Genomic DNA, 13,679 nt, shown 5'->3' with positions numbered 1-13,679 from the left:
TGCAGTCACCCAGTTTAATTAAAGTCTTTTGGAAAATAATTCTGGCAGGCAAAGATTTATACAACCCAAAATACGGTTGGTAATCATGTGTATTCTTATCTTTTAAGCCGTAACAGAAGGCATTGCGTGGCGGTTTGAGACTGAAACTTCGCTGGAAAGAATGTAGATTGATGAGGGAAGTCAAAATGGCAGAGTCTCGGGCCACAATCTATCAGTCTGGCTTGATTGCATGAGTGGCGGTAGTTCAAAAGCACCTTCCAAGTCATGACCTCAACCACCAAGAACAGACAAGTGTGAACACAGGCTTCCGACTGCAAGATATATATCGCATTGTTTCTTTGTTATTGACCAAAATGCTGGAACTCACTCCTGAACATTGTTGCAGTCCACATCATATTTGTGAAGCAATTTAAGAGGCAGTTGAGCACCACCTTTTCAAGGTGTGTTTGGGAAGAGTTGTTGGCACAGCCAATGACATTCACATCTCATGAAATAGTAAGCAAAGAGCCCACAGTGTTCGGAGGCTGTATGTTAGCATGGATAGAGGATTGGCTAACTACCACAGTTGTGGTAAGGGGCATGTTCAGGATGACAACTTGTAACTCGTGGTGAACCACAGGGATCAGCGCTGGGGCCAACATTATTTACAATATATATACGAATTACTTGGATAAGTAAAGTGAATGTACTATTGCTAAATTTGTAGAAGAGACAGTTGATGTGAAAGCAGGTGGTGAGGATGACATTAGATATCTGGAGAGGGATATAGACAGGTTAAGCAAATGAGCGAAAGCTTGGCAGATGGGAAAATGAGGTAATACAGTTTGTCAGGAGGTGAAGAAATGAATATTAATGGAGAAAGCTTTAGAATAGAGGGATTTGGAATCACGTCCACGAATCTCTTCATCCAATTTCAGTGAGTAATAGGGAGGCAAATGGGAGGTTGGCCTTTTCAATAGAGTAGAAATGTAGGGAGGTTATAGTGAACCTATGTAAGGCATTAGTCAGGCCACAACTGAATACTGTGAACAGTTTAGGGCCCTTTACCTGAGGAAAGATATATTGGCATTGGAGGCAGTCCAGAGAAGGTTGACTATGATGATACCAGGGATGGAAAGAACGTCTTATGAGGAGAACTGAATAGTTTGGGCCTGTGCTTATTAGAAGTTAGAAGAATTAGAGGTAACCTTATTGTCACGTACAAGATTCTGAGGAGACTTGACAGGCTCGACGTGGAAAAGTGGGTGAGACTGGAACCAGAGGAAGTAACCTCCAAATAAGAGATTGCATGTTTAGGACAGATAGGAATTTCTCCTGAGGGCAGTAAATCTGTGGAACTTGATACTACAGAGGGCTGTTGAGCCTGGGTTGTTACGTGCATTCAAGGCTGAGATAGATTTTTTTTAAATCAGTAAGCGAATTGAGGATTATGGGGAAATGGCAGCAAAATGGAGTAAATGTTTCCCAGAATAATCGTGATCTGAACAAATGGCAGAGTCAACTCAATGGGCTGAATTGAATAGTAAATAGTAATTCTGTTCACCGAGCTGGAAGTTTTTGTTGCAAACATTTCGTCCCCTGGCTAGGCGACATCATCAGTGCTTGGGAGCCTCCTGCGAAGCGCTTCTTTGATGTTTCCTCCGGTGTTTATAGTGGTCTGACCCTGCCGCTTCCGGTTGTCAGTTTCAGCTGTCCGCTGTAGTGGTTGGTATATTGGGTCCAGGTCGATGTGTTTGTTGATGGAGTTTGTGGATGAATGCCATGCCTCTCGGAATTCCCTGGCTGTTCTCTGTCTGTCTTGCCCGATGATAGTAGTGTTGTCCCAGTCGAATTCATGTTGCTTGTTGTCTGCGTGTGTGGCTACTAAGGATAGCTGGCCGTGTCGTTTCGTGGCTAGTTGATGTTCATGTATGCGGATTGTTAGCTGTCTTCCTGTTTGTCCTATATAGTGTTTAGTGCAGTCCTTGCATGGTATTTTGTACACTACATCTGTCTTGCTCATGTTGGGTATCGGGTCCTTCGTTCTGGTGAGTTGTTGTCTGAGCGTGGCTGTTGGTTTGTGTACCGTTATGAGTCCTAGGGGTCACACAACAACGAGCACCCGAGCTACAAATCTTCGCACAAACTTTGAGTAAATAGTAAGGAGGAAAAGGATGCAACTGTCAATTACAGACCAGTCAGTGTTGGAAGCCTAGAGATTGGAGGGAGTTGGTGGCATTTGGGCATTGTTACTGGATTTAACATCTGGAGTTTCAAATTGATGCTGCTATGGCCCCGATGCAATTTGAAATCAATTTATGTATCTGGAATATAAACTTATCGCTGCTTTAGTGATCTTATCAATTATCATAAGTACCTATCTTGTTCACTAATAACCTTTTTTTAAGGAAGGAAATCTTCAGTCCTTTCCCAGTTTGGTGAATGTGTCACTCTTGATCCAAAGTCATGTGGTTGACTCTTAACTGCCCTCTGAATTGGCACTTGGATATTTTTTGGGAGACGAAGTGTCACGTTCCATGAATGAATAAAGAAAAATATTCAGGACAAGATTGTCAATGTCACTGTCAGTGAAGGGAAGATTGCGATCTAGTGATACTGGTTAAGTAGCCCAAAGATCTCGGTCTTCTGAGAACAAAAATTAAAATCCCATCATGGATGCTAGTGGACTTTATTTTCAACGAATAAAAAGATCTGGAAATGAGAGTTTGTCTCTGTACTGGCAACCAGGAAACCATTATTGGCTAAGACAATGAATTGCAGCTGTTGGAGATCAGCAACAAAAGGCACAATTGCTGGGGAAATGCAGCAGGTCTGGCAGCATCTGTGGAAAGAAAACAGTTAATGTTTTGAATCCAGCCTAATTTTGAAAGGCCACCGGGCTCAAAACAGTAACATTGTCGTCTCCTCATAGATGCTGCCAGAACTGTTGTTTTTGTCCAGTCATGACAGAGTGTTGTGAAAGTGTTCTTTTAGGGAGGGAAATCTACCACTCACAACTCTACACACGCGTGCACACGCTCACATCATGTGACTCCAGACCTACTACAATGTGGTTGACTCTCAACTGCCTTTTCGCAGGAAGCCAATCGCTCAGTCCAAAGGCCATGAGGGATGGGGAGCAAATGTTGGACGTGCTAGCAACAATCCCATCCCTCAAAATATTTTCTTATATATTTTAAAGCATAGGTTAATGAAGGACAACCAAAACAAACTGCTTTGGGAAAGTCATGCCCAACTGACCTGATTTGCTTGTAGTTATAAATATTGTTTTAAAATCCTCTTCAGAGAGGACATTGGTTCCATCATTGTTGCAATGCTGCATGCAATTTCTGTGCTTTCTGCTACAGGAAGGGTGTTGTGAAACTTGAAAGGGTTCAGAAAATATTTACAAGGATGCTGCCAGGGTTGGAGGGTTTGAGCTACAGGAAGAGGTTGAATAGATTGGAGCTATTTTCCCTGGAGCTTTGGTGACATTAAAGACATTTATAAAATCATGAGGGACATGGGTAAGGTAAATAGGCAAGGTCTTCTCTCTTGGGGTGGGGAAGTCCAAAATTAGAGGGCATAGGTTTAAAGTTAATGGCAAATGGAGTTTAATATAGATAAGTGTGAGGTCTTACATTTTGTATAGTCAAATCAAGGTAGGAATTTCATGGTGAATGGTAGGACCTTAAGGAGTGTAGTGGAACAGAGGGATCTTGGAGTACAGGTTCACAGTTCTCTGAAAATGGAGTCACAGGTAGAAATTGTTTGGCACACTGGCCTTCATCAGTCATGGCATTCAGTATAAAATACCGAATTAGATTTGAGATAAGCACCAAATCTGTTTCATATTCAGTAATTCAAACCAAGAGATGTAGGGGTGCAGGTTCATAGCTCCTAGAAAGTGGAGTCATGGGTAGACAGGTCGGTGAAGAAGACTTTCGGCATGCTTGCTTTCATCAGTCAAAGCACTGAGTACAGGAGTTGGGATGAATTGTTGCAGCTGTCACAGATTCCACACAACAACACAAGACGTGACCCTGCCCTCCCCTGACTGACTGTCCCTTTGCATATCAGGGGGAAGACACCCCTTTAATTGTAATGATCAGACAACATGCCATCCTTCAAAACAAGGTCTGCGTTCACAAATATTTGGACAGAGGAAAGAAGTTCTAGTCTGGGTGAAGATCAATCTTCATTGCGTGAGAGAGAGAGAGAGAGAGAGAGAGAGAGAGAAAGAGCAGCAGCAGCTTCAGGCGTTCATGGTCCAACTTCTGAAAAGACCTTGTCTGATTTGCAGCTGTTTATGGGCTTGTAATATCGAGCTGCAGCATATTGTAGATCTTCAGTAAGCCCTGCCAGTGCTTCTATGTGGTCTGAAATTTATCGTACAATTTGTGTATTTCCTATGTATCTGTATCCAGCTTCACCTTAATTGTATTCCCCTCTTTATCTCTTTTCCCCCATCCTCACCCCTCCACACATCAGCATATCATTAGACTATAGGAGCAGAAATTATGCCATTCAGCCCATCGAGTCTGCTCCACCATTCAGTCATGGCTGATAAGTTTCTCAACCCCGTTCTCCCTATAACCTTTGATCCTCTTGATACTCAAGAAAATATATTCAATGATCTTACCTCCACAGCCTTCCGGGGCAGTGAGTTCCATCGATTACCACTCTCTGTCTGAAGTTTTCCTTATTTCTGTTCTAAAACATCTTCCCTTTACTTTAAGGCTGAGGAGGAGGCATAGAGGAGCGTGGTGTGCACTTGTAAACTCCAGAACTTCCCAAACTTCACGAGTCAACAATAACGCTTTCTGGAGCAAGAAATGAAAGGGCTGACGAGAAACTGTGACACCACAGGAAGTGAAATTAGGCCATTCAGCCCATTGAGTCTGCTCCACCATTCACTCATTCTTGAGTATCAAGGGGCTCAAACGTTACAGGAGAATGGGGTTAAGAAACATATCAGCCATGATTGAATAGCAAAGCAGATTCAATACGATAAATGGCTTGTTAACCATCCCTGGGAAGAAGGAGGCAACACAATAAGTTGTTTCTTGGGACAGGTAAGATAATGTTATTTTACAATGGTGTGACAAAAGGACAATTAATTCTGCCTGTGGAAGGAAAGCCCTGACATAGAGGGGTTAATTACAGGGCAGGCTGTTTCAAACAGACAGCTAACCCTCAAGGATAAGAAGGTAAACTACAGACCTGAGGTCTCCAGCAATGTGAGGTGATGTTAGAGTCTTAAAAAAAAGGCACACCACAGATTTGAAATTGAGGAAACGCAACCAAAATTCAACTCCAGAATGATAAAGCAGCAGCAGTACTTAAAAGAATAATACTGCATCAAACCCTGGACACTTCCAGAGATGGGCACTGTCGGTGGAAACCCAGTTAAATTCAGCCATCAACTGGGTGATAGCCATATTTGGGGGGTGGGGGGGGGGGGGGTGGTGAAGCTGAATGAACTTGAGAGGTTTTATTTGTGGTTGCTACGTGCAATAAAGTGCAAATCATTGTTTCAGCATTTGATTGTCTGTCCGGTTTCTGAGTCAGGAGCCAAATTAAGGTGATTCACCCACAACCACACCAAGAGGCTGGGATTAGTATTGACTCCATTGCATTCAAGAGAATGTCATCAATACTGTTATAAAGCGAAGGCTGAACCCCGCCCCACCACTCTACAAGATCTCAAACCGAAACGTCCAAAGAGTGGCACGTTGCCCTTTAATCTGTGAAGTCAGTGTGATAAGTGGTGTAACCTGCTGTAGTGTTAAAAGTAAATCCCTGACACTTTACAACCGACAATCAGCAATTTATTTAACCAACTCTCACGGTGAACAAATGAACAAAACTACTAACAAACTGAATAAATCCGTCCTAACTACTGAGTATTCTGGAATAAATCAAGATTCTTCTGGTATGCTGTTCCAATCAATGCATGTCCCACTCAGATAACACATAATAGAATTTAATCTCTCAGATTACAACCAGGTTATGTGTCTTCCGGAATATTCTGTGCCATCTTCTGTCGGGGATGCCTCCTCCGATTCCTCTGTCAGGAATGCCCTTCTCTATTTTTCTAAATGATGCTTTCTCTCATACACAGATGACTGAGAGCACCAATTCTTTATGATAGGATTGGTCCTGTTGTCAAAACTTTCGGATTTAAATTTAATAAGTTTTTGGTAGCCAATGGGGCTGATTTAAATTGATTGGTGAAATTGCAAATGTGTTTTCTTGTCCTGCTAACTGTACAGCCCTTTGATACAAATGTTTCAGTTCAGGTGCTTTTTGTTGTGATCATGCTGCTCCTTTAAGAAGATGACAATGTTGGTTTATTTTCAGGAGGGGTTGTAAATGGCTTCCCATTCATCCAGGTTTAAGGTTTTCGCTAATGGTTAACAGATACTGGCTAAGGCAACAATCCGGGAAAAGGGTTTGACACTTTTTTTTCTAAAACACTTCTACAATGAAAGGGCAGTTGTCCCATTCTTTTCCCCTGCTTTTGGTTTTAGCAAGCAGTCTGTCTGAAGCTGCTGCAGGAAGAGATGTTTCCTGATTCAACAGATGTTTCTGGCTGACTCTAAAGCTTCAGGGAAAATAGTACCAGCGTATTCAGCCTCTCCCTGTTGCTCTAACCTTGCAACCCCGGCAACATCCTTCCAAACCTTTTCTGAACCCTTTCAATTTTCACAATGTCTTAAAAAGACGCCTACTTTGCTCGACTAATGTGGGAGAATTTTCTGCATGACGCGTTGTGTCTGAAAGAGCCCTCCCCTGTGCTGTGACAGAGCTGCAGTGACTTTCAAAAGCCTGACAAATGCGGTTATCAGTCAAAGATTCATTGGGAGAAGCTTCTCAATCACATCTGTAAATGGAGAAAGTGTTTTTAATAATGAGACATGAATAAAGGGCTGCATTAATCTTTTGTTCTGAAGATTTACTCATACATCTCAAAACAGAGCATATGAACCCGGTCACAAGAAGTCTACGGGAATATAAGACACCAATGCCTATTTCCTGACCAGGACCGACTTTACACAGAAAACATGGACATTTTAAATGAATGGGGTGCCATTCGTTTTAAGATCAGGTGAACTTAAGAGGCACAGCATTGGCTTAGAAATGAGAGATCCTTGACACACACACAGCCAAAATCATCACTGTCATTATTATCAAATTAGAATTTAGGCTGGATAGGCTGGGATGCTTTTCCACTGGAGCAGAGGAAGTTGAGAGGCAATATTTTCAAACCATGAGGGGTAGATTTGGGTTAATGGTAGCTGTCTCTTCCCTAGGGGGAGGATTTCAAGTCCAAGGACGCGTTTTTATGGCGAGAGGAGAAAGATGGAAGAAAAAATGTGGGGCAAAATATTTACAGAGTGTAGTTCACCTGGGGAAACAGCTGCCAGTGGAAGTGGTTGAAACAGGTACATTAACAATATTGAAAAGACGTTTCAAAAAATACATGGGTAGGAAAGCTTGAGAAGGATATGGGCCAAGTGCAGGGAAATGAGGTTAGTGTTGACAAACATTTTGGTCAGCATGGACCAGTTTGAGCTGAAGGGCCTGTCTCTGTGCTATAGTACTCTGTGACTGGCGTCTCTTCGTAACTCTGACAATGTTGAGTTTTCACATGAACCAGGAAAAAGTGAGGACTGCAAATGCTGGAGATCAGAGTTGAGAGCATGGTGCTGGAAAAGCACAGCAGGCCTGACAGCACCCGAGTAGCAGGAGAATCGATGTTTCAGGCATAAGGGCAGCCAGATGAATATCTCACTAAATCATGCTGAATAAAATCTGATCTCATTCGTCAACTCTGATTTGGAGGTGCTGGGGGTGGACAGGTCAGAAGTCACACAACACCAGGTGACAATCCCAATAGATTGATTTGAACTCATGAGCTTTCGAAGCACTGTTCCTTCATCAGGTGAAATGATGAAGGAGCAGCACTGATGAAGGAGCAATGCTCCCAAAGCTTGGGATTTCAAATAAACCTGTTGGACTGTAACCTGGTGTTGTGTGACTTCTGACTTCAACTTCTTCAACTGCGCATTCGTGTTGAACTTGATGGGATACTTTATCCAACTCGGCGTAGTTAACTCATATCGCTTGGAGGGGTTCATTTGAAACCTTTCAGGAGGCGAATTCAACAAGATTGAATTATTCAAAGTTACTCAATTCTAAACTTACATCAGGACCACTAGTCATAGAGAGGTACAGCTTGGAAACAGATCCTTCAGTCCGACTCGTCCACGCTGACCAGATATTCTAAATTAATCTAGTCCCATTTGCCAGCACTTGGCCCAAATCCCTCTAACCCTTTCTATTCATGTCCCCAACCAAATGTCTTTTAAATTCTACCAGCTTCCTCCACTTCCTCTGGCAGCTTGTTCCATACACGCACCACACTGCATGAAAAGTTTTCCCTTTCGGTCCCTTTTAAATCTTTCCCCTTTCACTCTAAACCCATTCCCTCTAGTCCTAACAACATCCTGATAAATCATTTCTGATGGAGTTGTCAACGTTTCGGGTAGAACCCTTCTTCAGTCCTGAGGGATAATACCTGAAATGCTAACTTCTCCACCTCCTGGTGCTGCCTGCCTTGTTGTGCCCAGCCTCCTGTTTGTCTATTTTAGATTCCAGCATCTGCAGTTTTTTATTTTGTCTCTAACAGATGGTGGAGCAGATTCGATGGGTCAAAATATCCTAACTTCTGCTCCAATAGTCTTGTGGTCGTAGGTTTGTGCGGGTCCTGGGCTCAATGAGCAGCAGCGCCCACTGGAAGCAACGTTCACAGAATCATAGAATCACTACAGTGAGGAAACAGGTCCTTCTGCCCAACAAGTTCAGAGCGACCCTTTGAAGAGTAACTCACCCAGATACATTTTCCTACCCTATCACTCTGCACTACCCCTAACTAAGGCATCACACCTACACATTCATCAACACAATGGGACTATTTAGCTTGGCCAATTCGCCCAAACATGCACACGTTTGGACTTTGGGAAGACACTGCAACATGCAGAGGAAACCCACGCAGACACAGCGGGGAATTACATGCAAACGCCACACTGACAGTCACCCTAAGGATGGAATTAAATCTGGGTCCCTGGCGCTATGAGGCAGCAGTGCTAACCACTGAGCCACCACCCCCACTCCCCCAGTAGAAAACAAAAAAACCTACCAACTCTCCCACTACCCCCACTGTCAGAAAGGGCAGGAGGTTCTGTCCTGGGGGTGACCCTCAGCAGCGTTACCGGCAGAATCTGATTGTTAGGAGCATTGGTGCCTCCGCTGGTGCTTGTTCAAGCTGCAGGACATTGTGAACCTCTGCCCACACTCGGGGCAGGCAAACGGCCTCTACCCAGTGTGGACCCGCTGGTACGTCAGTAGAGTGGAGGAGACAGCAAAGCCCTTCTCGCACTCGAGGCAGGTGAATGGCCTCTCCCCAGTGTGGACACACCGGTGTGTCAGCAGGTGAGAGGGTTGGGTAAAGCCCTTCCCGCACACAGAGCAGCTGTAGGGCCTTTCCCCAGTGTGGACCCACTGGTGCTTCAGCAGGTCGGAAGAGCGTGTAAAGCACTTCCCGCAGACAGAGCAGGTGAATGGCCTCTCGCCGGTGTGGACCCGCTGGTGGGTCAGCAGGTCAGAGGAATCGCTGAAGGCCTTCCCACATTTGGGGCAGGGGAAGGGCTTCTCACCGGTGTGGACCCGCCGGTGAATCACGAGGTGGGAGAAGCGAGTGAACACCTTCCCACAATCGGGGCAGCGGAAGGGCCTCTCCCCTGTGTGCACCCACTGGTGCCTCATCAATGCGGAGGAATCGTTGAATGCCTTCCCACACTTGAGGCAGCTGAAGGGCCTCTCCCCTGTGTGAACCCGCAAGTGCCTCAGCCGGGCGGAGGAATCGCTGAAGCTCTTCCTGCACAGAGGGCAGCTGAAGGGCCTCTCCCCTGTGTGCACCCGCCGGTGCCTCAGCAGGGCGGAGGAATCACTGAAGGCCTTCCCACACTCAGGACACGAGAATGGCTTCTCCCTGGCGTGACTGCGCCGATGTGTCTCCAGGGCAGACGGGACACGGAAGCCTTTCCCGCAGTCGCCACACTTCCATGGTTTCTCCATGGCCGAAGCTACAGTTGCACACAAACGCGTGTATGTCCCCTCCCTGCCTTGAATTCCTCTTTTCAGGCCAGATAACTGTTTCAGCCTCGACACTCAGTGCGTTGCTGCAACAGTAGGGGCTCTCTTCCAGTCCCACTGATGCTGAAAACGTACTGAAACAGGAACCAATTGGATCACAGTTGAAAATTGTTGCAGTCCTGATGGATTGAGTGACTCACAAATGCTGGAGAATCAGAGTCGAAAACTGCAGGCCAGGCAGCATCTGAGGAGCAGGAGAGTCAATGGTTCAGGCATATGCCTTTCATCTGTTGATTTTGAAACTTCATCTTCATATCAAATACTCTGAAAAGAGATTACAAAAGTCATCACTGTCAGTCCAGGGTAGAAATTCAGAACAAGCAATTCTACTTTCTGCAGAACATTCTTTTCTTTTGTTATTCCACAAAACTGAAAGCACCATCCTTCTCTCTCTCTCCGTCTATTCTCACTCCATTCTAATTCTCCTGAAAGTGCTGATTCAGGATCTGACAGGGACAGAAGAGCAGAACAGTCACAACTGACATCTTTCTGAATTTTGGATCCCTCCACCTGAAAATTAATATCTTGTTGATCCTGTTGAGAGTGAGCAGGTCTGATTTTTGGTAGTAAAAATTAGAGTGCGTTACATTGTGGAAACAGGCCCTTCGGGCCAACAAGTCCACACGGCCCCGCCGAAGCGCAACCCACCCATACCCCTAACCTAACACTGCGGGAAATTTAGCATGGCCAATTCACCTAAACTGCATATTTTTGGATTGTGGGAGGAAATCGGAGCACCCGGAGGAAACCCACGCAGACACGGGGAGAATGTGCAAACTCCACACAGTCAGTCGCCTGAGGCGGGAATTGAACCGTCGTCTCTGGGGGTGTGAGGCAGCAGTGCTAACAAAACTGAATTATTCCACAATTATTCCACAAAACTGAAAGCACCATCCCTCTCTCTCTCTCTCTCCCCCTCTGTTCTCACTCCATTCTAATTCTCCTGAAATTGCTGATTCAGGATCTGACAGGGACAGAAGAGCAAAACAGTCACAACTGACATCTCTCTGAATTTTGGATATCTGCACCTGAAAATTAATAAAATTCCACGACATTGGGATACTGTTGAGAGTGAGCAGGTCTGATTTTTGGAAGTAAAAATATAGTGTGTAAATTCAGGATGAACCTGCAATGCAACTTCTTGGCAATCAATCAGACACAAAATGGTTAACGTGCCCCCACAGGAGTTTTAGAATGAAACATCAAGGCTATGACACCAGAGAGAAATTGAACAGACTGGCGTGGCAAACCAGAGTCATCTAGATATACAGCACAGAAACAGGTCCTTTGGTCCACTGGTCTATGCTGACCAGATATCCTCGCTGAATCTGGTCTCATTTGCCAGCATTTGGCCCATATCCCTCTAAACCCTTCCTATTCATAAACCGATCCAGATGCCTTTTAAATGTGTCATAATTATACCAGCATCTACTACTTCCTCTAGCAGCTCTTTCCTTACACGTGCAATCTTCTGCATGAATTGCCCCGAAGGTTCCTTTTAAATTCCTCGCCCCCTCCCCGGGCCACCTCACCCTTAACCTATTACTCTATAGTTCTACACTCCCAGAGAAAAGCCCTTGTCTATTTACCCTATCCATCCCGCTCTTGATTTTATAAACAATGGAAGCATCAACGGCTCAGGGCGGGGATGGGGAGGGGGGTGGGGGGGTGGGGAAAGGAAGCCGAATGTGCTGGAGCCAACGCGGAAGAAGAGGACTCAAAACCTTGAAGCTGCAATGAGGAATACTGCATGTGCTGTACTTGTACCTGTTGATTTTATTTGTGGGAATCAAGTGCATTTTAAAAATAAAAACAAGATATCTATTCCTCCCCTTTCACAATCTACAAATGCTGTCCTGGAAACAGAGTGAGAGAATTGGGAGCAGGTGTTGGCCATTTGAGCCTGCACCAACATTGAACACATCATAACTGAATAGGAATATACCTACAGTCAGGTGGATAGATTGGGTTTTCTTTCACTGGAGCAGAGGAGATTGAGTGGTGACCTTATAGAGGATTACAATATCATGAAGGGTACAGATGAGGTGAAAGGCAGGTGTCCTTTCCCTTGGGTGGGGCTTTCAAAATTAGGGAGTAAATTTTGAAGGGGAGAGGAGAAAGATTTTTTTCTCTTTTTTTCACACAGAGAGTGGTTTGTGTGTGGAATGTGTGTCCAGAGGAAGTAGTGGATGCATGTACTGTGACAATGTTTAAATGACATTTGGAAATGGACATGAATAGGAAAGGTCCAGAGGGATATGGGCCAATCACTGGCAGATGGGACTAGTTGGGTTTGAGAACATAGTCAGCGTAGAACAGTTGGACCGAAGGGTCTGTTTCTGTGCTGTATGACCCTGTAGCTGTTCTGTACTGGTCTTAAAACCATTTTCTTGGAAACCCAAGATGGCGGTGGTTTCAGTGGTCTGCTGTGTTGGGCTCTGTGCCATACCCCCGGACATTTACACCTCCCCCCACCTCATTAACCATCCGTAGGAGAAAACAATTGCTAATATAAACTTACTGAACGTCTGGAGCTGCTATAATTGTGGTTTGACAGCTTTAGGACCAGAATGAAAGCAAATGAAGGAAAGGGGCCGACAGGGGTTCAGCAGGCAGGGCACTCCCCTACTGCATCGGGGGTGCCTGGAGCCATTGCTCAAACTCCCAGGGCAGACCCTTTGGGCTTAATGGGACACCAGCAGTTACTCTCGGAGTTTGCCAAATTCTGATAAAAGATTGAAGCAGCGGTGGAACCACTATCTGCCACGCTGGAAAAGCATGGTCAGGAAATTCAAATGTTGGCCCGAAGAGAATAGGCAGCGGAGGAGAGGACCGTGGCATCGGAGACCATGGCGGAGGTCTCAGGAGGAAGGATCCAAACGCTGGAAGACCAGGTTCAGGTCCTTCAGGAGCAAGCGGACGACCTGGAAAACTAAAGTAGAAGAAATATGTTACAGCTCGTGGATCTTCTGGAATACGAGGAAGGCGAAGACCTCGTTGGATTCCTGGGGCTGGAGTTGGAGTCGGGCCTGTTGAGTGTGGAGCGGGCCCACCGGATCGAAATGCGCAGGTCCGGAGCGGACCTGCAGCCCCGCGTGGTCCTAGTGCGCCTCCTGCATTATAAAGAAAAACAGTTAGTGATTGAAACAACAAGAAGACTGGGAAGAGATCCACAGGCTTTAATGCACAAAGGCTCAAGAATAATATATTTTCAGGACTTCTCAGGAGCCTGGATTAAGAAAAGGGCATTTGATGAAGTTAAGAGAAAATTAAGGAGAAAATTAAGAATACAATATTCCTTGAGGTCCCTGACCGTATTGCGTTTCACTCATGGAGGGACGGTGTATAATTTTGATTCAGCAGTAAAGGCAAAGGACTTTGCGAATTCTCTGAATTAAAGAAATCGAGTCGGGGTGAAGGCGGGAGGGACATCATTACAGACAATGCTACTTTTTTGCCCCTTTTTTGTGGTTATTGGC

At 45.1% G+C, this 13,679-nt stretch overlaps 1 protein-coding gene across 1 annotated transcript in view; it reads right to left on the bottom strand.

The window, feature by feature from the left end:
* LOC148143320 (uncharacterized) overlaps positions 1-10,122 on the bottom strand; it is a 76,566-nt gene extending 66,444 nt beyond the window's left edge. The window contains exon 1 of the mRNA XM_087975802.1: positions 9,406-10,122. Coding sequence (XP_087831928.1) covers positions 9,406-10,122 — 717 coding nt within the window. The remainder of the gene's footprint in view (positions 1-9,405) is intronic.
* Between the last annotated feature and the right edge of the window lie 3,557 nt (positions 10,123-13,679).

This window comes from Chiloscyllium plagiosum, unplaced genomic scaffold (assembly GCF_037043375.1).
Source record: "Chiloscyllium plagiosum isolate Xiang-an unplaced genomic scaffold, Cpla_swu_hap1 HiC_scaffold_27, whole genome shotgun sequence".
NCBI classification, from domain to species: Eukaryota; Metazoa; Chordata; class Chondrichthyes; order Orectolobiformes; family Hemiscylliidae; genus Chiloscyllium; species Chiloscyllium plagiosum.
Note: the sequence above shows the minus strand (reverse complement) of the source record. Positions and strands in the feature narration are given on the sequence as shown.